We start from the raw sequence: 27,855 nt of genomic DNA, 5'->3' as shown, positions 1-27,855 counted from the left end.
AAAGGAAAAAAAAAAAAAAAAAAAAAAAAAAAAAAAAAAAAAAAAAAAAAAAAAAAAAAAAAAAAAAAAAAAAACAGGAATTGAAATAAAAGGTGAAATCCACCAAAGGAGGTAAAAAAAAAAAGAAAAAAGCTCATTCATAGGAATGAATTAACACCCAACACTTGTTGTCTTATAATAAGGTTTCATTTTCATTTCCTTGCTTTAATTACCATTCTGGTTATGTACAGTGATTCTAAAAATGTTTAGTGTTATTACAGATGAGGTTCGAACAACGCTTCCTAGCTGCATACCACCATCTTACAAGGGTGCCACTATTCGTTATATGTATTATGTTAAAAGTACATTACTCGGACGATGGCTAACACAGGAAAATGGTCGATCTCATAAAGAGTTGCTGAAGGATCAAATAGAAATGGTTTGTTCACATTAACTTGTTTCAATATGAGTGAAAATTCATTGTTTGATTCGATGTGAGTGAAAATTCAGTGAACAGCGGCTGGAACCTGTTTTACACTTTGTTTTTTTTCTTTTTGTAGAACAATGCTCTTCTCAATTATTACACCATCACTTTTGTAGTACTTTCTCTCATACTTTTCATGCTCGAATCCCTGCAACTGTCTAATTTGTCTGTCTTATCCAATTATATGCACATTTGAATAGGTATCTCTTTTCTAGAATAATAAACATAGGTTTTAAATTTTTTTTTACAATGCATCAATTTTTCGCTGGTACCACAATAAGATTACGTATGTTTTTTTTTTCTTTTAGTTTTTTTATTAATTGCATTTTCAAATCTTATTGTTTAAAAGATAGTTTATAGCACAAAATTTTCAATCACAGACAAGAAGTCATCGTATGGATTTCTGTTTGGACTAGAAAATTGGAAGACAACACCTGACCTTTTCCTTCCTATGTGTGTTTTCTGTATTTCTTGTTAAAATATTATCTAACTTCATTTACCATCTATGTAGGAAGCTCGGGTTCCATTGCAAGTGTGGGTCACTCAGAAAACTAATGGCGTGCTAATGGAAGAAGGTCAAAATGAGGGTGATATTTCTTCTCTCTGTTGTAGTTGTGAAAGTTGCATATTTTATTGCATCCATTTAGAAGTTCAACGTGGTTTCCATGGCTTGCTCTGAACCGAGTCTTTCTCTGGTTTCTATGGGGAGAAACGAATGAACTCATATTCAGTGATACTTTCTATATCTTTGATTACTTTATGGATTTGATCACTTTTCACGCTTTATATGGGTGTAAATGTAAATACCCTTCTAATGTTTATAGTCTATCTTCGTTAATCTCCAATTGGAGTTTTTTTTTTTCTTTCCATATAATCCACCATTAGGTGTGTTGGGGTTTTTACCCCTTTATTTCATGCATCAATGAAACCTGTTTCTCTTCTCTAATGCTGCAGATCTTATCAGTAGACCTCCTGTATTAGGTATCATATTGCGGTGCTTCTGAGATTTGAAAACAATCTTTATTTTCTAGTTCCCTCTTATCTTTGGCAGATACAAGGATGGTAGTAACTGAATGGTGTTGACATATGTTTTATGTTTACAACTGTATGCAGAATACTAAATTGATACTATCTATCTAATATTCATTGCCAATAATTTGTTTTTTTTTTTCTTTTATTTCAGAAGTATCAAATCTGTTTGGTTTCTACAGCATGATTATGATAGAATTATAAATTTGCTTGTAATTCACTGTTTATCAACGGTTGTTCCTTCTGCAGCATTTCAAATGGATGTATTTTGGAAAGAGATGAAAGGCGACACTGACTGGGTATGCTACATAGCAGCCTTAAGTGCTGATAAATAATGTTGTTTTATTATTTCATTTGTTCTTGTCCTCTGTGGTTTTTGACTTGGTAGGGAAAGGCTCATTATATTATTTAATTATCAAAATATGCACAATTTTTTAACATTGTTCTCAATGTTTTAAAAGTTTTAATTTTATCCTTCTTGTTTTACAAAATTCCAGTTAAATTCCTACTTCATGACATCATTAAAATTGAGTAACGGAGTAGTGACTGAAATGATGTGATGCAACATTATTTTTTTAATCACATACCTTTCTTCGTTTGTGATGTTCTAAAAGTTCCCTGATGTCCAATAAATGATTGGAAACCGTCACCTCCATTTCTTATCTTTTAGTAACTTAGACAAATGAGCATTTTTAATTTGGGTAGGGTTGATTAGATTTTTAAATCAGATAGAATTGAGGGGTGGATGTTTGATATTTACAAATATATTAGCTCATGTACATTCCAGTGACACATTATTATTACGTTGTTTAATTTCAACATTGTTATTGTGGAGTGATTTGATTGAAAGTTTTGACATTAAAGATGAAATTGGAACATTTAAAGCATCTGGAACAAAATAATGATGTATAATCATGGTCCAAATGATATGTATGGTAAAGAAAAATTTGATCATTAATCATTTGTTACACATGTCTTCAGGTGCTTTTGAGTTGCGAGTGTATATCAGGCTGTAGTGTATTCTTCAAAATAATGCCTTTTAATTCATGTTGAGTTTTGAACCTCAGTCCTTTTTCTTTGATATGAATATACAGCCTTTTCCTTACAGATCAGAGCAAATGATATATATGATTGCATTGATGAAGGATATGATAGCTCAAGGGATGAGATCTCATCTGTCTCGTCATACAATCCAATGAGAGAACCTTTTCATAGAACCTTTGGAAGTTCACTGTCATTGCAATCATCTGCTGGAAGATCTTCAATAAAGGATGCTCCTTTTATTGAAGGAGAGCGATTAAGTTTATTTCCTAATGTTGCACGTCCTAGGGTCTCTGTTGCTGAGGTTCTATATGATTCTGCCGGTGGGTTTATATGGAATGCCCGTATTTTTTTTCAAGGCATTTGACCTATCATTTTTTTCCCTTGTCCCGATTAATATGTATGGAAATAGAATTAATTATCTCCAAAAAGGAGATAATAAGTGTGTGCATCTTCATGTATGTCTAAAAAAAGAGTGACTGGAGTATTTATTCTGTAGCGTTTATTTCATGCAATAAGGGGGGCCAAATGTTATTTGGTCTAGAGACTACAATTTTCTTAGTGACAGGTTTTCTGTTGAAGCAGATGTTGCATCATCTCAGAAGTCATTTGCAGCCGTCTCACCCAGCCAGGCGTTGAGCTTTGAGAAGAATCAATTAACAGATGATGATGTTGGAGTAGCATCTTCACCAATGCCTAAAATTATTGAACCTGTAGCATGTAAATTATTAACTTTCTTGCTTCCCTTCCTCCCTGCGGAAAATGATAAATTTACTCTCTTTGTCATTCTACTTTCTACAAAATACCTTCTCGTTATCATTTAGTTTTATTTGTTGTCATGATATTATCAAACAAATAATGGAAACTAATTTTCTGCAAAAATTTCTTGCAGCAGAAGGCTTTATTCGAGGAAGATCTTACAATATCAGGGTAGATGACCAAGTATTGCTTAGGTTTTGCCCAAAAAATTCTGATTCAACCTATTATTTTAGTGACATGGTAAATTTTTTACCCCTACAACCAGTTGATCCTTTTTAATTAATTTATATTCTTGCACGATTCTGTCCCCTTTCTCTTACCTCCTCCCTTACGTTAGAGGAAAAGAAGATGATATGGGAAAAAAGGATCAACATGCTCCAAATTTGAGTTGACTAACAGACTATCCCATTCTTCTGATGAAGGTTAATTATTTTCTTCTTTTTTAAACTTGATGAATCAGATAGGTGGAACTCTTACCTTTTTTCATGAAGATGGAGCGAGGAGATGCCTTGAGGTAATTATGGTATTGAAATATGAAATAGTTGGTTAGAGCACTGTACTAGTTAACTTCAGTAGGTGATGCATTAATAGATCTTTTTTTCCAGGTATCAATAACTTTGGAGACTTCAGAGACCGTATCTCGCCGTTTCGTCCATCCTTCTCGGAGGAATTCTCCAACAATTGTGAAGGTACTCTTTTTATTTTTTCTGAAAGTGGAGAAGAGTATCGTAGTTTGATCGTGTCGTTGTCTGGTTTTGTGGACATCATCTTGGCTCCTTATGGGTTCTTTTGCTTAGAAACCTAAGAAGTTTTTGGCTTATTCTTTTGAGAATATAGTTTATTTCTTTTTCTTTGCTTCTAGCCCTCTTTGATACACACACACACACACATATTTGAAAACAATTGAAGATCGTTTCTGTAATTCCTTTTGGTTCTACACCACTCATGTACAAGTTTTTTGGCAGAAGAAAAAATGTTCCTTAAAAAATAATGTATTTTTACTCATGGTATCGAATGTCATGAAGTGTATGGATGTGGCCGTAACATTTTCTGTTGTCTGACCAAGAGATAATGATTATCTAATTCCCCTCCCCAGCTAATACTTGGGAGATGTGATTGGTGGAGCTATTGGATGAGGTGGTACAATAGGCGCATTTATTCCATTAATGGAGCAATGGGACCTCTATGTTGTGTTGTTTTCGGATGGGAGATGATGCTTTAAGGGATATCTCTTGCTTTCAGTTTGTATACGTCACTAGCTTATTTTTCTAAACATATTCATTGGATTTTGTTTGTAGGTTCAAAGTGATCATTTTGAGGTTGTTGCTGATTTGATTCAGACAAGCTTTCTTTTCTCAATTCCCATAAATGGGCCTATGTCCTTTTCCACTCCACATGTATCTTTACAGTGGGCACTCCGCTTTGAATTTTTTACCACCCCCAAGAATGTGGATTGGACCAGGTACTGACCCAAAAATTTCTAGTACTACCCAAGTACCTACACTCACTAGTTAGCGTAAATGAAATGATAGTTTTTACACTGTTATGTAGCTGAATACTGATTACTACTGATATTATCACTAACCTAAGAATTGTTAACGATTTTGCATATACTTCACTTCAATTTTCACCATTTCAGATACGAGCATCCTCTCTTAATTGAAACAAGAGAAAAAAGCGAATGGATTCTTCCAATCACTGTGCATGCACCTCCATCTAGCACTGCAACTGCTCAGAACCGAAATGATAGACCTTTCCCTTTGGAGCCCTTGTGAAAGCACGCCTGATGGTAACTGATTAAATTTGTTATATACCCCCAAGTAGTAGTACAACTTCGCGTTTTTCTTGTTCTATCTCGCCCAATAACGGAAAAAAAAAAAAAAACATAAAAAATTATAGGTCCTACTACTAGATCTGGTTTGGCAAAGTGATCACCAGATATCTCCATTTGTGCCATCCTTACTTTTTCTTTCCATCTTATGATGATGAATTTTCTTTTAGGAATTGGAAATTATAGCGAAGAAAGTTGGGTTTCTATGCACTCATGTTTTGCAATAATATTTGTCAAGTAGTTCAATTAGGATCTCTAATTGCTTAGTGAAGCGTCCTCGAAAATGCAGCGGGTAAGGATCAAGGATTCATGGGGTTAGTCTTGTAGTTATCGATGCCAATTGGCTTCAAATTTGATCCCTGTTGGATTGGAGACTCTTTATAGTGTTACCTTTTGGGCTCCCTCATGCTCTTTTGGTTTTTGACGGGATGTGCTTGGTTTCAGATGTTGACGAGATATAGATAATAGATAATTTGAACTCCTTTATGCATCATGCAGGGGCTTATGTCAAATGAAGGATTTGTAGATTTCTCTAGCAATATTAGCATCCCCTCGACGTCTCGCTGCCAGGACTTCTTTTTTTGAAGAAACCAACATCAAGAAAATGCGAATGTCGAACTGAACTGCCTGAAGAAGATGGCGACGACGACGAGAGTGTAGACCATTGACATTGCAGGCTGACTGCTATACGTTGCATTTCATCGCCAGAAGCTTCATAGTATTTTCCTCTGGTTGTGCTAAAGATGCCATTCTTAGGTCCTCTCCAATTCAAAGTATGAATCTGAGTTTTGCTTGGAAAAAGCAATAGGAATTCCCATCATTCTTTTGAAATTTCTGAATGTGTTTAAAATCTTTATATATATTCTGATGCCCTGCTCTACTATTTCCCTTTAATCTACCAATTTCCTGGTTTAAAATATTAGAATAATGCACTAAATCCATTACCTTCTTGTTTTTATTTTTTTTGTTTCTTTTTCTTGGTATGTGTGCATCGAGATATGTAATAGGTATATTTTCAATTCTTTTTCATGTTAGTGTCATTGTTGAACTCAAGTTATTTTGTAATTACAGGTGGAAGAATTTAAGATTTTATGGAAAAATAAGATGGTCCAAGTTATTTTTCTTTTTCATGTTAGTGTCATTCTTTAAAATTATTTTGAGTTGGAAAAGAATTAATTTGAAAGCATCTCATATAGATGGTCTTAGTTTTTTATATCCGTACTTTTATTTTTCTTTATTTCTTTAATTCTATAATAACTTAAATCCATTGTTAGCTAATATTGTTCGCTTTGGCTGGTTACGTATGCTATCGGAGCTAGACATTGGGTGGAGTGCTAGTGAGGACATTGGGCCTCGAAAGGGATGGATTGTGAGATCTCACATCAGTTAGAGAGGGGAATGAAGTATTCCTTACGAGGGTGTGAAAATTTTGGTCTATTACTTGTGCTATCAGAGCTAGACATTGGGTGGAGTGCCATTGAGGACGCTGGCCCCAAGGGATGGATTGTGGGATCCAACATCGGTTGGAGGGGAGAACAAAATATTCTTTACCAGAAACTACTTTTTAGCTTGAGAGTGGATGGCATAAATATTATTTTATTATAAAAAAAAAACTACTTTTTATCTTTATTAAAAATTTGGAATGCAAAACATTAAAAAATTCCTTTTTAAATAAAAGATTTAAGATTATATCATTGAAATCTTTTCCCCAATTGTAATTATGTGCTATTATATATGGGAGTTGTTTTTTTTTTGGGTAATTTTAACCATAATTTGGCCTCGAATTTCTCCTAAATTAAGAAAATTCCCAAAATTGGAAATAATTTTAAATTTTAATTCTCTATAATTCATTACATGTGTTAATATAAAATAAAATAAAAAAAAAAACCAAAATCCAAAAAAATATATATTAACTTATCCATCAAAATTTCAATAAAATAAATAGAAAACATCAAAGATCAAACTACCGGCCTTTGAAATAATAATTTATACCTTATCTATTAAAGTACGTTCGGATTCAAAATTTTCGTTGCTTCATGTGCTTAATAATGGAGATGGGAGAGGTACGTAAAACGGTAAAAGTAAAATTTTGTTCCTAAACTCGACCACGTGCATAAACTTTTACCTTAAATTGTTAAAACATGAACATTTTTGTGAGCTATTTAAATTTAGGAGTGTTTATGGATTAGGTTAAGACATTTTTTAGACCCAACCTAATTCTTCAAACTATACTTCTTTTCCACACAAAAAACCCTAATAATGAACTCAATATACTTGATCATAAAATGTTTGAGTTGGGTTAGTTCAGGTTGTTTAGATCCTTTAGAAATTTTTTTAAAAATAAAAGTAAAATGTTAGTAGGTAAAATATATATTTATTTATTTTTAAATATTTAATTTAGATTTAATATTCATTTTCACACTAAAATAAAATAAATATATGTATATATAATTGTATCTTAATCAAACTATATTGAAAGAGAAGAACTTAGCTTTGATACCAAATTTGTAGTGAAATGTATTGAAAGATATAAGAATAGATCAAAGTACAGTGCTTTATTATTGATACCAAATTTGTTGGGGAATGTATTGAAAGAGATAGAAATAGATAAAAGTATAGTGCTTTATTATTGTTTTACACAATTACAATATTTATAGGCTTATACAGAAATCAGAAATAAGAAATAGTAAATTATGGAAATCTAGATAAATTCAAATTTACGAACAATTTCCTAAATACTTTGAATCATATCTCAACTATTTAAAATCATATCTCCATTTTGAATACTTCCAATCATATCTCAACATTTTTTCATCTGGGTCAAACACGCAAACATTCCATAATGCAAACATTCGTTGGAACTTGGATCGTAAAAGTTTGAAGTAAAAGTTGATATAAAAAGAAACTTGATAGAAAAAAGGCAACTTCATCTTGTATTTTCCTGCAGAATGGGAGAGAAGTCAGTAAAAAATGCTTAAAAATGGCATCTTACCTTTCACTGTGCGTTGAATTTAAGAGTTATTATGATAAATTAGTCAATTTAGGAGAAGATGATGAAGAACATAAATGAAGAAATGAGTGAAAGTAACAATAATTTACCAAAAGAAAGTGTGGAACCAAAGGGTTTCCTTTTGTTTGATATGGCAATGGTAATTATATCATCATAATCTTTGTCTATATAAACCAACCCTATGTTCTTCTTCTTCACCAACATTTGTAAAGATTGCTAATATGGCTTCTTCTTCTTCTTCTTCTTCTTCTTCTTGGAGTAGCGTTGTTGGTGTGCTGGTTGGGCTTGGAGTTGTTCTTGATCATATCCATGGCTGCCTTGGAGTTGACTATTCAGGAGCTTTAACAAAGTCTTTGCTGTATTATGAGGCTCAAAGATCAGGAAAATTGCCCCAAAATCAAAGAGTTCAATGGCGTGGAGATTCTGGCCTCCATGATGGCAAAGATGCAGGCGTAAGTTTTAATACTTGCGTACAAAGCTCGGTTTTAAGTGTGACATTCCACGTTGGTTGGAGAGAGGAACCAAGGATTTTTTATAAGGGTGTGGAAATCTCTCTCTAACAGACGCGATTTAAAACTGTGAGACTGACGGTGATACGTAATGGGCCAAAGTATACAATATCTACTAGCGGTGGGCTTGAACTATTATAAATGGTATCAAGAGCTAGCTACTGAGTTGGGTGTGTGAGGGTGTTGCACTCCCAAGGGGGTGGATTGTGAGATCTCATATGAATCGGAGAGGAGAATGAAACATTCTTTATAAGAATGTGAAAACCTCTCCCAAACAGACACGGTTTAAAATCGTGAGGTTGACGACAATACGTAATGGGTCAAAGCGAATAATGTCTGCTAGCGGTGGGCTTGGACAATTACAAATGGCATCAGAGCCATTCACCGAGCGGTGTGCCAGCGAGGATGTTGGACCTCAAGGGGGTGGATTTTGAGATTCCACATGAATTGGAGAGGGCAACAAAACATTCCTTACAAGGGTGTGGAAACCTCTCCCTAACAAACGAGATTTAAAATCGTGAGGCTGACGACCATACGTAATGGGCCAAAGTAGACAATATCTGCTAGCGGTAGACTTGGACTGTTACAAATAGTATCAAAGTTCGTCATCGGGCGGTGTGCCAGCGAGGATGCTGGACCCCAAGGGGGTGGATTGTGAGATCTCACATCGGTCGGGGAGGGGAATGAATCATTCCTTATAACGGTGTGAAAACTTCTCTCTAATAGACACGATTTAAAATTGTGAGCTTAGACTAATACAAATAGTACCAGAGCCATTATCAGGGAGTGTGCCATGCGAGGACACTGGACTCCCAAGGGAGGTTGATTGGGAGATCCCATATCGATTGGAGAGAGCAATGAAGCATTCGTTATAACGGTGTGAAACCTCTCTCTAACAGACGAGAGTGAGTTAAAATTGTGAGGTTGACGATTATATATAACGGATTAGAACTCACAATATCTATTAGAAGTAGACTTACGTTTAGTTCGTTAGGTTGTTCAGAAGTAAGATTTAAATTTTTTTCGTTTGCATGTCGTGATTTCCATTCATATTTCACTTATATCTTCATAGACTCACAAAATCTTAAGTGAACAGATAGATTTGGTGGGAGGGTATTACGATGCGGGAGACAACGTGAAGTTCGGGTTCCCAATGGCATTCACATTGACAATGCTATCATGGAGCGTTGTGGAATACAAAGCCCAACTTGGCGCCAAACATGAACTACAAAACGCTCTTACCGCCATTAAATGGGGAACGGATTACTTACTAAAGGCTCATACAGAACCCAATGTGATGTATTGTGAAGTTGGCGATGGCGACTCAGATCATAGCTGTTGGATGAGACCCGAGGACATGACCACGCCCCGCACCTCCTTCCGGATCGACAGCCAACATCCCGGCTCCGACCTCGCCGGAGAGTCTGCCGCCGCTCTCGCCGCCGCCTCCATTGCTTTCAAGTCTTCGAATCCTGCTTATTCCTCCACGCTTCTTCGCCATGCAAAACAGGTTTTTGATACTGTTGGCTTCAAGAATGTCGATTGGAATGTCTTGTTTTCTAAATTTTGTTGTTTTTATTTTGTTCATAGCTCTTTGATTTCGCAAGGAATAATCAAGGGTTATACCAAAATAGTGTTCCTGTAGCAGGCAAGTTCTATTCAAGCTCTGGATTTCAGGTACGTTTTGTTTTTGGTTTGGTCGAGTATGGGGTTTGTTGGATTTTGTTCCTTAATTTAATCGAAAATGTTTGATACAATTAAGGATGAACTGTTGTGGGCTTCTGCTTGGCTTTATCGTGCAACTGGGGATCAAACCTACCTTAACTATTTGGGTGGGTCTGGTAATACCGGTGGGACAAGAACTGCGTTCTCTTGGGACGACAAGTTTGCTGGTGTTCAAATCCTTGCAGCTAAGGTATGTTATAATTTACCCTAAACTATAGCTTAAGATCTGTGTGAGATTTACACGTCATTTGGAGTCGAAACATTTCTTGTAAGGGTGTGGAAACGTCTCCCTAGTAGACGTGTTTTAAAATCGTGAGGCTTACGGTGATACGTAATGAGCCAAAACGAACAATATCTGCCGGTGGTAGGTTTGAACTGTTACAAATGGTATTAGATTCAGACACCGGGCGGTGTGCCAGTAAGGACGCTGGGCCTCCAAAGAGAGTGAATCATGAGATCCCACATTTGTTGGAGAGGGAATGAAACATTATTTACAAGGGTATGGAAATCTCTTTCTAGAAGACGCGTTTTAAAAACTGTGAGGCTGACGACAATACGTAACAGGCCAAAGCGGATAATGTTAGTGGTGGGCTTGGGCATAAAGAGTATCATATCCCGACACTAGGCAGTGTGTCAGCGAGGACATTGGACCCCTAAAGAGGGTGGATTGTGAGATCCCACGTTAGTTGGAGAGGGGCTTCATCCTTATAAGGATGTGAAAATCTCTCTATAGCAGACAAGCTTTTAAAACTATGATAATAACGACCATACGTAACAGGTCAAATGGGACAATATCTGCTAGCTGTAGACTTGAGCTGTTACAAATGGTATCAGATCTAGACACCAAGCGGTCTACCAGAACACTGGCCCTCAAGGAGGGTGGATTGTGAGATCCCACGTCGATTGTAGAGGGAACGAAACATTCCTTATAAGGGTGTGGAAACCTCTCTCTAGCAGAGGCTGATGACAATACGTAATGAGATAAAACGGACAATATCTACTAGTGGTGAATTTAGACCGTTAAAATCTGAAGATCGAGTAGGTTTGAATTAAGGTTGGAATTACTCAAAGATGATACATTAATTTTTGATTTGGTGGGCAGCTTGTTTTGGATGGGAAGGTTCAGGCATCAGGGTTGTGGTCAGATTTCAAGAGCCAAGGGGAGCAATTCCTTTGCTCTTGCCTCCAAAAAGGCAACAACAATGTTAAGAAATCCCCCGGTGGACTTCTCTCCTTTGGGGATTGGAACAACCTTCAATACGTCACCACTGCCACCTTCCTTGCCACCGTCTACTCCGACTACTTGGCTGCCAAACACGCCTCGATCCAGTGTGTCAGTGGCCTCGTTCAACCCTCTGATCTCATCGCCTTCGCTAAATCTCAGGTACCATAGTTCATATCAAAATTCATGTTGTGGTATGATTAAAATAAGTTGAAAGCGAGATTTTAATATTGGATTGACTCTTCAGGTGGATTATATTCTGGGTTCAAACCCGAACCGAATGAGCTACATGGTTGGATTCGGTTCAAAATACCCGACCCAAGTGCATCATAGAGGAGCTTCCATTGTTTCGATCAAGACTAACTCTAACCCAATCAGTTGTCAAGATGGGTTCAACTTATGGTTCTACAAGAACGCACCAAACCCAAATGTTTTAACGGGAGCTGTGGTCGGAGGACCCGATGCTAATGATGGGTATTCAGATCAGAGAAGCAATTATAATATGGCTGAAGCAGCCATTGCAAATACGGCGCCATTAGTTGGCGTCTTGGCAAAGTTGGCTTGACTGTAACACCATTAGGTTGAGTTGTGATTCCTAATAAGATGATTTTCTTTAGTTGGAAAAATAAAAGTTTAATGGGTTAAATGGGTCTTTTCAAAGATTAGAACGGTCAAAATTGCCTTTGAATATAAATGAAATGCCCTTTCATTTGACATATTGCCCTCATTCGACAAAATGGTCATTGCTAAGAGTGAAAACTTCTCTCTAGCAGATGCACTCTAACATCGTGAGGTTGATGGTGATACGTAACGGGTCAAAATAAAAACTTCTCTCTATCACAACTTATTTTATATTGAAATTTATGCTTTAAACCCTTGCAAAGAATTATTAAATTTTAATTATTTTAGTTGTAAGATGTAATTAGGTCATTAGTGTAATATTTAAGAGTATGCAATTGACACGTAAAAGAATAATTATTCATGCGGATATATGTTAGTGGGAGTATCCTATACAATGTGTTTGTGTAAATCTAAACCACAAAATATTTAATATCTCTTTATAAACCCGTGTTTTCAAAAAATTTATATTTCACAAAATGATCATATGAGTCCTGAATGAGTAATAAACTTTAGCATGTAACGGCTCGATTCAACAAGTCTATCATTTAGGACTTGACCAAATAGGGAGTTGGAAAATACAATTTCATCATACGACTCTCTTAATGGTTGATCTCGAGACTTGAACAATGGAGTTTCACCCTCTAATCGGATCCACTCCGCACTTGGCTACCCAGCATTTACTGTGAGCACAAGAACTAGTACACTAGAGGTGCGTCCTTCCCAGTCCTCTCGTACTAGGGAAAGGTCCTCTCAATGCTCTAAACCCAGCTCACATATCGCTTTAATAGACAAATAACTCAACTCTTAGAACATGAGCGGAACTATGTGACTTTACGGTAAACTCTAAACCCTAAATTTTCTACCTTTAGTGATAGAGAAGAGAGAGAGAGAGAGATAAAAATGGTAAGTTATCTTGCATTGTGTCGAGATTTTGGGAGCTATTATGATAAAGTTGATTAATCAGGCAAGTCAAGGAAGATATGGGTAAAAAACAGAACATAAATAAATAAAATAAGTAAAAAACAAAAATTATGATCTCGATAAAAAACAGTATCTACAATGATCATTAATTTTTTTAAAAATCAAGACATAATAATAGAAATTTAGCCAAAAATCTTCGTGGAATCGATTTGGATTGTTTTCTTTATAATGCCAATGCAAATTATATCTCTCTCTATATAAACAAGCCCTATGTTCTTGTTCTTCACCAACATTCCTAAAGATTACCAATATGGCTTCTTCTTCGAGTAGCATTGTTGGTGTGTTGGCTGGGCTTGGAGTTGTTCTTGCTCATATCCATGGCTGCCTTGGAGCTGATTATAAAGCAGCTTTAACAAGTTCTTTGTTGTTTTATGAAGCTCAAAGATCAGGCAAATTACCCCATGATCAAAGAATTAAATGGCGTGGAGATTCCGCCCTGCAAGATGGCAAGGCTTCAGGCATCGATCTTGTCGGAGGGTATTACGATGCCGGCGACCACGTGAAATTTGGGTTCCCAATGGCATTCACATTGACAATGTTAGCATGGAGCGTGGTGGAATACAGCCCCCAACTTGGCGCCAAACACGAGCTACAAAACGCTCTTACCGCTATTAAATGGGGAACGGATTACTTACTGAAGGCTCATCCAGAACCCAATGTGCTATACGTTCAAGTTGGCGATGGCGACTCCGATCATGGCTGTTGGATGAGACCTGAGGAAATGACCACACCGCGCCCCGCCTACAAGATCGACGCTCAGCATCCTGGCTCCGACGTCGCTGCCGAGTCAGCCGCCGCTCTCGCTGCCGCCTCCATTGCTTTCAAAGCTTCTGATGGTCAATATTCCTCCAAGCTTCTTGGCCATGCAAAACAGGTCTTTGATAATTTTCTAATTATTTTCGAGAAATTTACAACAATTTTTTGATCTTATTTATTTTGTTTGTAGCTCTTTGAATTTGCGAGGAATCATCAAGGGCTTTATCAAAATAGTGTTCCTGGAGTGGGACAGTTCTATTCCAGCTCGGGATTTCAGGTATGTCTTGGTTTTTGTAGTCTCTATTTTAGTTGAATGATTGGAGTGATGAGTATTGAATGGAATGTTCGATGAAATTAAGGATGAATTGTTGTGGGCTGCTGTCTGGCTTTATTGTGCAACTGGGGATCGAGCGTACCTTGATTATTTGGGTGGGTCGGGTAATGCCGGTGGGACAAGAACTATGTTCTCTTGGGACGACAAGTTTGCTGGTGTTCAAATCCTTGCTGCTAAGGTATGTTATAATTTACCCTATACTATAGCTTAAGATCTTTGTGAGATCTCACATCGGTTGGAGAGGGGAACGAAACATTATTTACAAGCGTGTGGAAACCTTTTCCTAGTAGACGTGTTCTGAGATCGTGAGGCTTACGGTGATACAGGCCAAAGCGAATAATATCTGCCAGCGGTGGGTTTGGACTGTTACAAATGGTATCAAATCCAGACACCGAGCGGTGTACCACCGAAGACGCTGGCCTCTAAAGAGCGTGGATAGTGAGATCTCACTTTATTTGGAGAGGGACCGGAACAACCCTTATAAGGGTGTGAAAATCTCTCTCTCGCCGACTATTTTAAAAATTAATAATGGTAGGCTAGGCTTGGAGTGTTATAATTGGAAAACGGTTGGAATTATTCAAAGCTAATACGTTAGTTTTTGGTTTGGTGGGCAGCTCGTTTTGGATGGGAAGGTTCAGGCATCAGGTGTGTGGTCAGATTTCAAGAGCCAAGGTGAGCAATTCCTTTGCTCTTGCCTCCAAAAGGGCAACAACAATTTTAGGAAAACCCCTGGTGGACTCCTCTACTTCGCCGATTGGAACAACCTTCAATACGTCACCACCGCCACCTTTCTCGCCACCGTCTACTCCGACTACTTGGCTGCCAAACATGCCCCAATCCAATGCGTCGGCGGTCTCGTCCAGCCATCTGATCTCATCTCCTTTGCTAAATCTCAGGTACCACAGTTCATATCCAAATTCATGTAATGGTCTTTTTGAATGCATTCAGATGGAAAGGCTGACATAGATGTTATGTATGGATGACATTTTCTTACCTGCAAAAATTTATCCATCTTCTAGAAATGAGTCGAGCGAAACCAAAGTTTCACGTTCGATTTTGAATTAGAGATGTTCAAAACGATGCAGGTTTGATTCCCAAAGCGAGTTTTTAATGTTGGGTTGCTTTTTCAGGTGGATTATATTCTAGGTTCAAACCCGAACGGAATGAGCTACATGGTTGGATTAGGTTCAAAATACCCAACTCAAGTTCATCACAGAGGAGCTTCCATTGTTTCAATCAAGACTAACCCAACCCCAGTCGAATGTAAAGCTGGATTTGACTTATGGTTCCACAAGAATGCTCCGAACCCGAATGTTTTAACCGGAGCAGTGGTCGGAGGACCCAACATTAATGATCAGTATAGTGATACGAGGACCAATTACAATATGGCTGAAACAGGAACTGCAAACGTGGCGCCATTTGTTGGCGTCTTGGCACGGTTGGCTTGACTCAACCCTACACCAGGTTGTATTTCCTAATAAGATGATTTTCATCGAGTTTTAGGGGGAACATGAGGGTTTTATGGGGGCTAAAATGTCCTTTTTCAAATATTGTATTTGACAAAAATACCCTCGAATAATATAATAATGAAATGCACTTTCATTTCGTAACTTAATTGACATAATATATATACTTCCGATCTAGAGATCATTAGTTTAAATTTTTCGTAAAGTAAGAAGTTTCATCAACATATATAAAAATTGTGACATCCGAGCAAATGAGGAGTACATGAATGAACCAGAACCACATTTGAATAAAAATGATATTCAAGATAGGAACACTGAGAAAGATTTAAAAGAAATGAAAGTTAATATCTAGCTCAATCATAGAAACTTTATAGCTTAGAATAATTCTAGGTTGGATAACCTCTTAAAAATCGAGTGGTTTGTGGTTTGTGGTGCTTGACTTAATTTTAATGAATTTAGTTGACTTAGACTATTGGAGTAACATAATTCAATTTCACACAATTAAATTAATTAAAATAATGTTTGATCGGTTGACTTTTGGTAATAAAAAAATACTTTTTAATTTAATAAATAATTAATTGTTAATTTGTCGGTACCTTTATTTTTTTTTTTTTTATAAAATTATAATTAAATCTATTTTCATTTTTCTTTCTTTGAGAATATACTTTTTCATATAAAAGTAAATTCACTTTTTATTACACCTTTAAAAGTAATTCAAAATATATAAATAAAATAATAAATAATAAACTTATTTAGATTTAATCATTTTAAACCCAAATTAAAAGTTAATACACAATTTATAAATAAATTAATAAATAAATATCGGTCTCTCTTATTATAGTATAAGTCATAGTCATCATGTCACCGCAATATTAGACTAAACTTTTAAATATTATATAAATGAATTCAAATGGTTAAGAAAAAAATATCAAATAAAAAATAATAATTGAAAAGTAAAGGGATTACATGATGGCTCTAATTATATATGTGTCATAGCCTCCATTTAACAATAATATGACAAATAAAAATAATTGCACAAACCACCCCCTTAACAATGGTCCGCCATTTCTTTGCAATATTGTTACCTATTTCTCGCTTCTTAAGAGTGAAGACTTCTTAGTTATCTTATCTTCGGGATTTTTCTCGTTCGAATGTGGTCTCGATTTATTCATGTACCACTCCTTTACTTAGGTAGATTTTTTTTGTATTGAAGTGACATCCCAATGAAAGTTAAAGTTGAGAAAGAAATTTGACCCGGTCAACTCGAATATTTTGTCCTTCGAACCCGAAACCGAATCGATTCAGTTTGGGTTTAGAAAAATGAACTCAACCCTACTCGAAATGTTAATCCAACCCTTTTAGTTCAGGTTGAGTTGTTCCAGGTTGTCTGTACACTCTATTTGACCAAATGATTTAAAATTGAAATTTCTAATTAAATAAAATTGAAATAAACAACCATGTCACCGCTCTTTGTCTAGTTAGCCAAATTATTATTTTAATGTATTTTCTATGCTGACAAAATAAAATAAAAAATTTGTCTTCCCCATCTTCCACATAATTAATTTAAGCCAATCAACTTACTCCACTAGCTCATGTTCTATTAATATGTTGGGCTAATAACTCAAAAAATAAATAAATAAATAAATAATATATATATATATATATATATATATATATATATATATATATATATATGTGTGTCCTTTTAAAAAGTAATGTTTCCTTAATTTTTGTAAGGGCTTAAGCCTACTTTTAGTAGATATTGTCCGCTTTGGTCTGTCATAAATCGTCATCAGTCTCACAGTTTTAAAACACGCCTACTAGGGAGAGGTTTCTACACCCTTATGGCATTCTTGCTGGCACACCGACCGTTGTTTGGCTATGATACAATTTATAATAGTTAAATTGCTGGCACACCGACCGTTGTTTGGCTATGATACAATTTATAATAGTTAAAACCCACTGCTAGCAGATATTGACCGCTTTGATTCGTTACGTATTGTTGTTAGTCTCATGGGTTTAAAACATGTATGCTATGGAGAGGTTTTCATACTCTTACGAAAAATGATTCGTAATATGGAATCTCATAGTGTTGTAGAATATGAATTAGCTCAAGCTATTGTTACAAAGATGGTGCTCGATTCCCCAACTTTAAGATTAAAAAAAGGCTTCTCAAATAAAAGTATGACTTCTGGTTTGGATAAAAAAAAATTATTTTTGTGTTTATGGATGATTTAACAGCTCACTTGCTTTTGGGATTATCACAATTAAAAATTTATTAATGGAGGGATTATGTCTAATCAACCACCTAATGAGAGAGAGAGAGAGATTAATATGTAAATTTGGTTTGAATTTCCATTGGTCAAGTGGATCAATTTTATAAGACAAAGTCAACTCTCTTTTAGACATAGTGGGCAATCAATTGTCACCAATTTCTCGCTGCCCCAACCAATCTTCTATTTATTATTATTTTTCTGTGTTCAAAACTTTAATATCGCCATGGAGCTCTGTCTTTTTATCCATCCCATCTAATCTAATAAATACATTATGGCTCGATTTGATTAGGAATGTCTACGGGACAGTGTAGGATGCCCCATTTCTCTAACGAAAAAATAAACGTTGTCCACTCCCTCCCTCATTCTCCATCTAAACTAAGAATTCCCATCTTGTTCGAGGCAATACTCATGACTCCCGACCCACCGGTTAAATAGACATCTCTAGGGTTTCTCTCGTATCCAGTCTCTTGTTTTTTGGAGGTAGTTTGGTTGGAGAGAATAGCTCAAGAACCAAATCAATAATTTAATTTAATTTTTTATATCTATTTTGGATTAGGTAGAAATAGAATCTCGTTTCTTCTTGTTTTTACTTGAATCATTCAAGAAAACAAATATATTATAAGAAATTTTATTTTTATTTTTATTATTTTCCATATTTTAAAGTTCAAACAGCTTTAAATTATTATTTTTTTTTCCCCAAAGGAAGAAAAGTTGTTTTCTTTGACTTTGACTTTTTTTGCCCTTTAAACATTCAACTCTCTCTTGCAAGACCCACGAGCTTAATGTTGCTATCAATCTACCCAACGACATCTCTTTCCATCTCCACCGTTTTGAATGGAGGATATCCGCCAAAACCGTCTTCCTCCGCCGCAGCCACCAGCCGCGGAAGATATTCCTCCATACTTCCGGTGCCCTATTTCCATGGAGGTTATGCATGATCCTGTCACGATTTCCACCGGTGTTTCCTTTGAAAGAGCCAATATTGAGAAATGGTTCTTCACTTACAACAAGAAAACTTGCCCTGCGACCATGCAAATCATTGTCAACTTTGATATCACCCCAAATTATACACTCAAAAGGCTCATACTCTCATGGAAAATGAATGAATCTTGCTCCTTCGCCTCCTCCTCGTCGCCCCGACCACCATCGGTGGAGTACGATGATGTTGTGGCTCTCTTGAAAAACATCGAGTTGTCGCCATTCAAAGCGAGTTCTTTGAAGAAACTACGGCTACTCATGGCCATCGACGATGTAGCGGCGGTCAGAGCAAAAACCATCTTTGTTCAAGCAAATGGGTTTGAAGTTCTTGTTGGATTAGTCACCCAAGTAGCCATTTGTGAAAGCTCCAATTTCGCTAATTTTGAAGCTTGCGAGGAGGCTTTAGGGGTATTGTTAATCTATCGATCGAACGTGGTTAATAAATCTAAAAATTTCGGTCGATGAAATACGTTACGATATATTCAATCTTTTATTTGTATTCCTAACAGGTATTATCTCAATTTCCATTTTCCAAAACCGAGAAGCTATTTGAGTTACTATCGAAACTAGAAGCGATCAAGTCAATGGTGATCGTTTTGCAAAGAGGAAGCATAGAAGGACGATTTTATGCCATGGAAATACTCCAACAAATATCCAAAAAGGGTTATGATTATAACTCTTTATCGAAACATCATGCCATTGACTTGTTCAAATCAATATTGGAGCTGGCATCGGATGAGATAATCAAGAAAGCAAGTACTATTAAGACGACAGACTCGTCCATAACTACACAGTGGTATGATATTGTTCAAACACGAAATTACATTAGTTGAACGTTTCTCACTAAATCTTTTATTTTTTTCTAGTCGATACGGGACATTATTCTCATCTGCCCTCGAACTTTTGATAGAAATCATGGAATCCTCTAAGAAATGTCGTCTTCTATTGATCGAAGCTGGTGCTATTTGCATCATGATCGACCTTCTTCCTGACTCGAATCGATCGAAGTGCGAGAAAATATTACACGTACTCAAACTTCTAAGCGATTGTGCGGAGGGACGGTTAGCCATGGCGGAGCACATCATGGGAATAGCGACGGTGACAAAGAAAATGAGTACATCAAATACAGCTACAAAAATTGGGGTGAAAATCTTATGGTTGATATGCAATTATCATCCTAGTGAGAGGGTTTTAGAGGAGATGATGGGTTGTGGCACAGTGAAGAAGCTGGTAGGGATCTTGAATGGCGATGGAAGATCTTCTTCAACCAAGGAGAAGGCCATGAAGATCATGAAGCTTCATGGGAGTTTTTGGAGGAGATTTCCTTGTTTTCCTTATGAATTTAGGGATTATTTTAAGTTGATAAATTAATAGAATTTATGTTCGATTGGGTTCTCGGGATTTTCGTTAGGTTAAACTATATATCCCTGAACCTCCAAGATCGTATCTACTCGATTTTTGAACTTTAGGTTAACAGGGTCTTTAAAGTTTAAAAATATCAAGCAGGTCCTTTATCTTCACGGTCATATCCATTAGATTTTTGAACTTTTAAAAGTGTCAAGTTAAAGACCGTAAACTTTCAAATTTACGTTAACAGGGTCTCGAAAATTTAAAAATTTCTAGTCCGTCCTTTACCTTTCAAGGTTGTGTCTACTAAATTTTTTAACTTTCAAAAGTGTCTCGCTAAGATCTTAAACTTTCAATTTGACGTGGAATATGGTCTTTAAACAACTTGTATTAATTTTTTTCTATGTAACAGCCAAAACCCACAGTGAGGGTGACGACAATACGTAATGGGCTGAAGCGGAGAATATCTGCTAGTGGTAGGGTTAGGCTGTTATAAATGGTATCAGAGCTAGACATCGGCCAGTGTGTCAACGAGGACGTTGGACTCCAATAAAGTGGATTGCGAGATCTCAAATCAATTGAAGAGGGAAACGAAACATTTCTTATAAACTGTGAGGCTGACAGCAATACGTAGCGAGCTGAAACAGATAATATTGACTAGTGGTGGACTTGAATTAGTACGACGAAATAAACATAGATAAAATATTATTATCTAAATATACACTCTAGGGTTCTTGCCCAATCAAAAGTCTTCCCATAGTTCTTGAAAAGATGAATGTTTTATTTATTTATTATTTATTTTCTTTATCCTTCTTGAGATCTTCATGGGCACAGAGTTTGAGTTCTTTGTCTCCTCCCACATGGAAGCTTTTGTTTTACCTCCTCTCTCTTGCAGCCCTACTTTAATGTTGGATACTTAAGGGACCATTTAGGTTTACAAGGCCAACCTTATTAATTCACATGGGAATCCACGTGCCTCACGTTACTTGAACGATTACATCACTTTATTATTAGGTATGACAGTTAAACGTTCGTATCGCTCTCCCACAACCCCACCTTTATTATACCGTCTGTGTAAGATCTCACGTCGGTTAGAAAGAGCAACGAAACATTTTTTATAAAGATGTAAAAACCTCTCCCTAGCAGAAGCGTTTTAAAATCGTAAGACTGACGGCGACATGTAACGAGTCAAAAGAGACAATATCTACTAACGGTGAGTTTGAGATATTAAAGCTTTTTTCTGCTCATCTTGTTCATTCAATAGTAATAGCTAGGAAAGATTAATCTCATCATTGCATACCTTTGTATTATTGATAATGAAAAACCATTCGAAATATGCTAAATGGAACGATTATATTTCTCGAGATTTGCTTTACGTCAATGAACAAACATATTTAAAGCACGATGCTAACATACAGGAAATGATTCATTTTTAAAATGTCGATAACAACGTTACACTAAAATCCACAATTCAAGCCATTTCTCATTAAAATTAATTTTTTTAATGTAGATTAACCAATAAAATTGGAATATGCTAGTTTAAATATTTCAATTTCGGGCCTCCATTTCTATATAATTACAAATATTTTATTAGCTATACATAAAACACGACGTAATTTAAATTTAAATATCTTAACTTATTAGAGAGGTTATTAATAAATTAAAAGAAAATAATAATAATATTAATAATTAATTAAAAATAATACAGGTGACCTGTCCACTATTTTAAAAATAAATTTCAGGATGAGGATATATCCACTCAACTGCCCTATCTATATTATTAATAAAAGGTCGGATGGATCAAGTACGGCCTCTAAAAACATGTAAGTTTCGACTTTTTTAATAGTCGTTGTCCTCCCTGACTTGATGTCGTGAACGGTTCACTTCCTTAAATGAGAATTGGTCTTCCAGATCTACAAAAATTGTTCGTTGCCATTTACTTGTTTCGTTGCATCCCTCCCTTGAACAAAGATGACTAGAGACACATCAGGATGTCAAGTTCGGATCTTGGCCTTCGCGCTCATTTATCCATGTCGTTATTTTTTTTTGTCTTTTTTGAGCAAGTTCTCGAAAATGTCTGGCACAACTGAGGAAGGTACAATTTATTCTAATACGATCTTACTAAGGTGGGTTTACGATAATTGGAAAACATAAAGATTACATATAGAAAATCATATAAATATTTATTCTTAATTTATTTTTCATCTTTTATGTCGAGAAATTAGAAATCAATGGAGCAATTAGTCACATTTTATCATTGATTAAAATTAAAATTTGATTAATTTACTTTCTTGTTTGCTTAGCCAATAAGAAAAGAACAAGCATAAGATTAATAAAGAAGTAACTATTAATAATAGAAAAAGGAAAAAGGAAAAAAGTAATTTATTTACATTTTAATAATACCTTTACAAAAATAAATTTTAAATAAAAAAATTACTCCACCTCGGGTTCCAATTAAAAGTTTAGTATTTTAACTTTTAATCTATGTACGTGAGATCTCACATCGATTAGAGAGGGAAACAAAGGATTCTTATAAGAGTGTACGCGTTTTAAACCCGTGAGTTGATGGTGATACGTAATAGGACAAAATGGTATTAGAGCTAAACACCGAGCTGTGTGCCATTGAAGGATGCTGGCTTCAAGGGGAGTGGATTGTGAGATCTTAGCAAACACGTTTTAAAATCATAAGGCTAACAGTTATACATAATGGATCAAATCGAATCATATCTATTTTTAAAATCTTAATTAATATAAAACTATAGTTAAATTTTGAGAAATTTAGTGAGTTGAAAAAATGAAATTAATGAGATTTAAAAAAAAAAAAAATGATGTAAGGACCCAAATGAAAAAATAAAATGAACAAAAATTAAAAATACATCGATTATATGAGTTTAATAAAGGTTGATGATTAATATAAAAATGATTTTATATATTTTATAATGTCAATGCCATTAAATAAATAACCACCCACCATAGTGGAATTCATAATACCAGTGGTTCATAGCATTGAAAGAAGCTAAAGCCAAGGGCCGCTTATGGTAAGCACGTGTGAAGCATAGTAATTAATTTTTCAATATAATGTAAATAGTAGGGTGTGACTCTCATATAGTGATAGACAAAACGACGACTCTTATGTGACGCCCATCAGTTACGTGAGGGTTAAGATAGATTACTGTCTTAATACGACAGTAGAGGACAGTACATTATCTAACATACTAAAGATGGAGGCAGCAAGTAGACAACAGGGACAAAGATAGGCTTAAAGAGATGGTTATGACCCTAAGCCTTAACCTTGAAAGTTGGATTTCGGAAGAAATTTGGGCATGCGGCTCTAGATTTAAGTTTGTCCATATGAAATATGAATGCTCGTCAAATTTGGTATTGATCGGATACCGAACAGACTCTCCATAAGACTGTATGACTGTTAGCCAAAATCGGTCTATTCCCACCAAACAAAAAATATTTAATGTACTCTACGGTACAAGATCACAAACCCTAATTTAGTATAATTCTAATGGTTATTATTATATCTTTCTCATTGTTAAAACCCTAAACTCTAATTTGATATAATTCTGGTAAAGCACAAACCCGTTACGACTAAAAATAGAGATGTTCGTTTAACTCGTGAAGTCAGAGCCTTGTGAGGATTCAATTTATCGAGGAATGAAATGAGGAGAGATTTCTCTCCGTTAGTTAAACGAGGCTGAGGATGAGAATTATATTATTCGTCCCTATCCTCGTGTCCGCCCAATTTTCGTCCCCCACCATCCCCCTATTTTACTAAACGCGTTAATCTATCATTATACTAAATTTTATTAACTAGGTTGAAATTTTATGGAGACTCGTACCTAGGATTCAAATCAAGAATAAGAATTCGGGCTCTATACTGATGGCCGACATTCCCCTACAACATGGTCACATTACATACTCTTTGCTTCTTAAGAGAGAACAACCATCTTCAAATATTAACACAAAGTTCTTTCATCATGCTTTATTCTCACTCATATGCATCCCCAGAAAAACGCTTAACATAGACATAGAATTGCTCCAAGTAAAAACGCTTAACCATGAAGTTCCTATGATTGAGTTACCAAAGATAAAGGTGCACCTTATTGTTATAGGTAATAACTTTCATTTCCTTCGGGCCTTTCTTAGTCATTCTATCCTCAAGATTGCTCTCGTTCCAATGTGATCTCGATTCATTCATATACCCCCTATTTACTCGGATGTAAAACAAAACAACAAATATCAGATTTTACGATGATAAAAAAACATTTCTAAAGACAGATAAGCATCACTATAAGCTTTCAGTGACAGAAGAAACGTCGCTAAAAAAAACGAACGTCACTATAAACTTTCAGCAATCAGAACAAAAAAACGAGGTAGAAAATGTCAGTTCAGGTCATTCGGTAATTATAATTAAACATTAAATCAGACAATTTGATGAAGTTTATAGCACAAACAGGCAAAGATGAAGGCTAAAGAAGAAGAAAGAGAGGGATTTAGGGCTGAAAATTATTGGGATTGAACAATAAGACACAATGGAACACATGAATTTGCAGTTCATCCTTCAACCAAAAAATTGATTCTGATTTGGCATATTCATAGGCAGATTTAGAAAGGGCAAACCCGAAGATCCGTCGGGAAAAGGGTTGTCGTGGCCATCACCGCCCCCGCCCTCGCCTCCATCTCCGTCACCACCAGCTGTGGGCATCGACAATTCTTCTTCATCCAACGGTAGCCTCTCGTATGCAACGTTGCCGAACGATGATGCTATAACGATAACAGGCCCCGATGCAATCAAAGCTCCCACGACATTCCCTCCGACCACCTTGTTAAGAATAAGTATAAAAGATTAGATTTATGGATGAAAATTTTGAATCCCACCCACCCTTCCTAAAATTATAATCGTGTATCTGAAGATAAAAAAAATTAGGTTAAACTTTTGAGTTGAGTGATGATTTAACTTACTTGTCCTTGACCTCCGGCTAAGAAAATCGTGAGACTAGTAGCACCTGGTGGAGCAGGTGGCGGTAAGAACGATCCCGATAGGGACAAAATCTCAAACCTCCCTTGCAACGTCAACACGGATCCAGCCGCAGCCGGTTGTCGTAAGCTAACATTATTCACTATCCCACTTCCACTCAACACACAGATCCCCCGTTGTCGCCGTCGTGCATAGCCAGCCACAGCCTCGAACACATCATATCCGCTACCGATTTCCAAGATATGAGCTCGGAGGGTATTAGCGCTCTCGCGCGTGATGATCACGGGCGGCTTTGGCTTGTTCTTGGACCCGGCTGGGCGACCCCTAGGTCGACGAACCATAGCATCTCCACTACCACCGGAGCCGCCGCTGCCGTTGAAGTGGTTGAGATTGGTGACATGATCGGAGCTGGGCGGTGAATCTAAGTGGAGATCAGGGCGTTGTTGAAGCTGGTCAACAAAGTGAGAAGCTGAGCCTAAGTTTAAAGTAGCCATAAACAGAAGAAAATGAGAGAAACTTAAACACTCAAAGATGAACAGGAAAAAAACCAGGGGTGAAAAAATAATGTAAAATAATAAAAGGGACAGCAATATAATTTTTTTATTTTATTTTTTTATTTTTTGGAAGGCATTAATTAGTATAAAATTATATGGATTTGTGTGAGAGAACAGAAGAGCAGATGAGTCCCATGTTGAAACCCTAGAACAAAGAGAGAAGAGAGAGAGAGAGGGAGGGCATATGATAAAAGGCATAAATAAAAGTGTTATTATTATTATAATACAAAGTTTAAATACCTAAAATTACTATATAATATAATTGTGGGTTTTGGATATATTATAATGTTTGATGTCACAAGTGGGCTTATTATAAAGTTGAAAGTTTATCTCAATATAATTACACCCGTACCACAACACTTTGCAATGCTTTATAAGTGGAATGGTTATTCTAAACCAACAACATCACGACGGGTGTAAACTATTCGATGACATGTTTGAGAGTAATTTTAACTTTTTTTAAATTGTTTAAAACTGCTTTTGTCACGTAAAAATCAGGGAAACGAAGCGTTTTTATAATGGTGTGGAAGCCTCTCCTAACAGACGCGTTTCAAAACCGTGAAGCTGACAGTAATACGTAACGAGGTAAAGTGGATAATATCTACAAACAATGGACTGTAACTGATTCCGACAAAGTATTTCTAGTAAGGTTGTTTTATTTTGTTTTTAATAGTGAGTTGTTTGGTTTTATTCCATGATTAAGCCAACAACTCTTGAATCTAATGAAAAAGAAACAACAAATGGACCAAAGAGGGAATTCCAAATAGGGAGATTAGGGTTTTGATTAAGATTAATTTTTTAAATAAATATATTTTAATCAAATATTAGGGATAATAATTGAGTTATCTTATGTATATTTATTATTATTATTTTTAATGATGTTACATTAATTAAGTTTGTAAAGAAATTAAAGGCATAATTTGTCACTTCAAATATATTGTTTGTTTTTTTTTTTTTTTGGTTGTTTATGGGTCAAGTTGAATCGAGTTGAGACATTTTTTTCAATCTGACTCGATCGGGTTGTAAATTTTTTTAAACTAAAGTAACTTTATTAAATATTCCTAAAAAATTTAAAAATAATCATTTTCGTCTTTATGCTATTTATTTATTTGTTAGGTTAAGAGAATTAGACTTTATAATATAAATAAAATGTCGAGACTCATAGAAGACAATATTATTAAATATCATATTACTATTTATTTATTCAACTTCAACGACCGTAATGGATAGTGACTTAATTTGCAAAGATCTAAATACTTTGAAACAAAGGGTCCAATTGAAAGGGAATATAGCTTTGGGCCAAGCCCAATATATATAATAGATAGCTACAAATGAAAGATGATCCTTCGACTTTAAAGATGATATGCTCGTGTATTAGTAATGTTGTATATTAATGATCAATGATTAAGAAGAACTAAGAATTTGTTCGTATCTTATAGATTTTCAACATTTTGAATGTTCTTCGATCTAATAATTTTTTTTAATTCAGCAACAAATTGGATGGAAAATTCGAACATTTGACTAAATTACTTATTTTAAATTAGTTGAATTATGTTCTCGTTGATTCTCAGTTAGTTTTGTAAGGAAAAAAAAAATACTTTATTAAGTTTTTTTTTTAAAAATATAATTAATGAGTTATTTCAAACTAGAGATTAAACTCCGTTAAATATAAAATTTAATTTTATACTTAATAAATTATTTAATTTTAAAAATTTTCAAATATAAAATAAATATTAGACACAAAATTAATAATTAAATAGATATAAACGGAATTAAAGTTTGGAATTTAACCCTAAAAATCCTCTCTCGCACATGTTTCTCTGTCCACTTTGACTGTCGAATAGAACAAATTGTCATTTATACACCAAAAAGTGATCACAAATATAGAAGTAATATATGAACTATCTATGCTTCTAACTTTGACCACAAAAGTTTTTCACCGGCTGAACGGCTCGTCTACTGTTAA

General features: G+C 35.4%; 5 protein-coding genes and 1 long non-coding RNA gene across 7 annotated transcripts in view; 5 read left to right on the top strand and 1 right to left on the bottom strand.

Moving 5' to 3' along the window:
• LOC111499409 overlaps positions 1-6,180 on the top strand; it is an 8,359-nt gene extending 2,179 nt beyond the window's left edge. The window contains exons 3-13 of one of the 2 annotated variants that reach the window (XM_023151002.1): positions 261-418; positions 975-1,050; positions 1,742-1,791; positions 2,601-2,856; positions 3,119-3,253; positions 3,426-3,532; positions 3,753-3,806; positions 3,898-3,981; positions 4,591-4,754; positions 4,932-5,081; positions 5,622-6,180. In XM_023151002.1, coding sequence (XP_023006770.1) covers positions 261-418; positions 975-1,050; positions 1,742-1,791; positions 2,601-2,856; positions 3,119-3,253; positions 3,426-3,532; positions 3,753-3,806; positions 3,898-3,981; positions 4,591-4,754; positions 4,932-5,067 — 1,220 coding nt within the window. In that variant the 3' untranslated portion in view covers positions 5,068-5,081; positions 5,622-6,180. Of the gene's footprint in view, positions 1-260; positions 419-974; positions 1,051-1,741; positions 1,792-2,600; positions 2,857-3,118; positions 3,254-3,425; positions 3,533-3,752; positions 3,807-3,897; positions 3,982-4,388; positions 4,561-4,590; positions 4,755-4,931; positions 5,082-5,621 lie in introns of those variants that run through there. The other variant, XM_023151003.1, reaches the window with a different exon arrangement.
• A 2,174-nt stretch (positions 6,181-8,354) lies between these two features.
• On the top strand, positions 8,355-12,154 carry LOC111498872 (endoglucanase 14-like). The gene is made up of 6 exons (XM_023150226.1): positions 8,355-8,585; positions 9,739-10,152; positions 10,233-10,319; positions 10,405-10,557; positions 11,470-11,751; positions 11,837-12,154. Exons 1-6 carry the CDS (start codon positions 8,355-8,357, stop codon positions 12,152-12,154), a joined length of 1,485 nt encoding a protein of 494 aa, XP_023005994.1.
• A 1,287-nt stretch (positions 12,155-13,441) lies between these two features.
• Positions 13,442-15,811, top strand: LOC111498871 (endoglucanase 14-like). Its single transcript, XM_023150225.1, has 5 exons — positions 13,442-14,065; positions 14,138-14,224; positions 14,307-14,459; positions 14,896-15,177; positions 15,412-15,811. The coding sequence occupies exons 1-5, from the start codon at positions 13,442-13,444 to the stop codon at positions 15,727-15,729; spliced, it is 1,464 nt and encodes a 487-aa protein (XP_023005993.1). The 3' UTR covers positions 15,730-15,811.
• A 2,991-nt stretch (positions 15,812-18,802) lies between these two features.
• Positions 18,803-20,521, top strand: LOC111499411 (E3 ubiquitin-protein ligase PUB23-like). Its single transcript, XM_023151004.1, has 3 exons — positions 18,803-19,409; positions 19,511-19,797; positions 19,868-20,521. The coding sequence occupies exons 1-3, from the start codon at positions 18,858-18,860 to the stop codon at positions 20,370-20,372; spliced, it is 1,344 nt and encodes a 447-aa protein (XP_023006772.1). The 5' UTR covers positions 18,803-18,857; the 3' UTR covers positions 20,373-20,521.
• A 23-nt stretch (positions 20,522-20,544) lies between these two features.
• Positions 20,545-22,485, top strand: LOC111499415. The gene is made up of 3 exons (XR_002720937.1): positions 20,545-20,555; positions 22,139-22,171; positions 22,260-22,485. It is a non-coding gene; the product is annotated as an uncharacterized LOC111499415 (long non-coding RNA).
• A 2,255-nt stretch (positions 22,486-24,740) lies between these two features.
• Positions 24,741-26,014, bottom strand: LOC111499023 (AT-hook motif nuclear-localized protein 23-like). Its single transcript, XM_023150462.1, has 2 exons — positions 25,320-26,014; positions 24,741-25,179 (listed from the first exon to the last, which is right to left on the bottom strand). Exons 1-2 carry the CDS (start codon positions 25,827-25,829, stop codon positions 24,919-24,921), a joined length of 771 nt encoding a protein of 256 aa, XP_023006230.1. The 5' UTR covers positions 25,830-26,014; the 3' UTR covers positions 24,741-24,918.
• Positions 26,015-27,855: the final 1,841 nt, after the last annotated feature.

Source organism: Cucurbita maxima, unplaced genomic scaffold (assembly GCF_002738345.1).
Source record: "Cucurbita maxima cultivar Rimu unplaced genomic scaffold, Cmax_1.0 Cma_Scf00026, whole genome shotgun sequence".
NCBI lineage: Eukaryota > Viridiplantae > Streptophyta > Magnoliopsida > Cucurbitales > Cucurbitaceae > Cucurbita > Cucurbita maxima.
This window is presented reverse-complemented; position numbering and strand designations above follow the sequence as displayed.

Bases quoted from the DNA above. Each gene is read 5' to 3' on its own strand.
- LOC111499023 (XM_023150462.1), bottom strand. From the start codon at position 25,829: ATGGCTACTTTAAACTTAGGCTCAGCTTCTCACTTTGTTGACCAGCTT. The intron at 25,180-25,319 runs GTAAGTTAAATC...ATTCTTAACAAG, and splicing joins TAGCCGGAGGTCAAGGACAA to GTGGTCGGAGGGAATGTCGT.
- LOC111498871 (XM_023150225.1), top strand. From the start codon at position 13,442: ATGGCTTCTTCTTCGAGTAGCATTGTTGGTGTGTTGGCTGGGCTTGGA. The intron at 14,066-14,137 runs GTCTTTGATAAT...TTTTGTTTGTAG, and splicing joins TTCTTGGCCATGCAAAACAG to CTCTTTGAATTTGCGAGGAA. The intron at 15,178-15,411 runs GTACCACAGTTC...TTGCTTTTTCAG, and splicing joins TCTCCTTTGCTAAATCTCAG to GTGGATTATATTCTAGGTTC.
- LOC111499411 (XM_023151004.1), top strand. From the start codon at position 18,858: ATGGAGGATATCCGCCAAAACCGTCTTCCTCCGCCGCAGCCACCAGCC. The intron at 19,410-19,510 runs GTATTGTTAATC...TATTCCTAACAG, and splicing joins CTTGCGAGGAGGCTTTAGGG to GTATTATCTCAATTTCCATT. The intron at 19,798-19,867 runs GTATGATATTGT...ATTTTTTTCTAG, and splicing joins TCGTCCATAACTACACAGTG to TCGATACGGGACATTATTCT.
- LOC111498872 (XM_023150226.1), top strand. From the start codon at position 8,355: ATGGCTTCTTCTTCTTCTTCTTCTTCTTCTTCTTGGAGTAGCGTTGTT. The intron at 10,320-10,404 runs GTACGTTTTGTT...GATACAATTAAG, and splicing joins ATTCAAGCTCTGGATTTCAG to GATGAACTGTTGTGGGCTTC. The intron at 11,752-11,836 runs GTACCATAGTTC...TTGACTCTTCAG, and splicing joins TCGCCTTCGCTAAATCTCAG to GTGGATTATATTCTGGGTTC.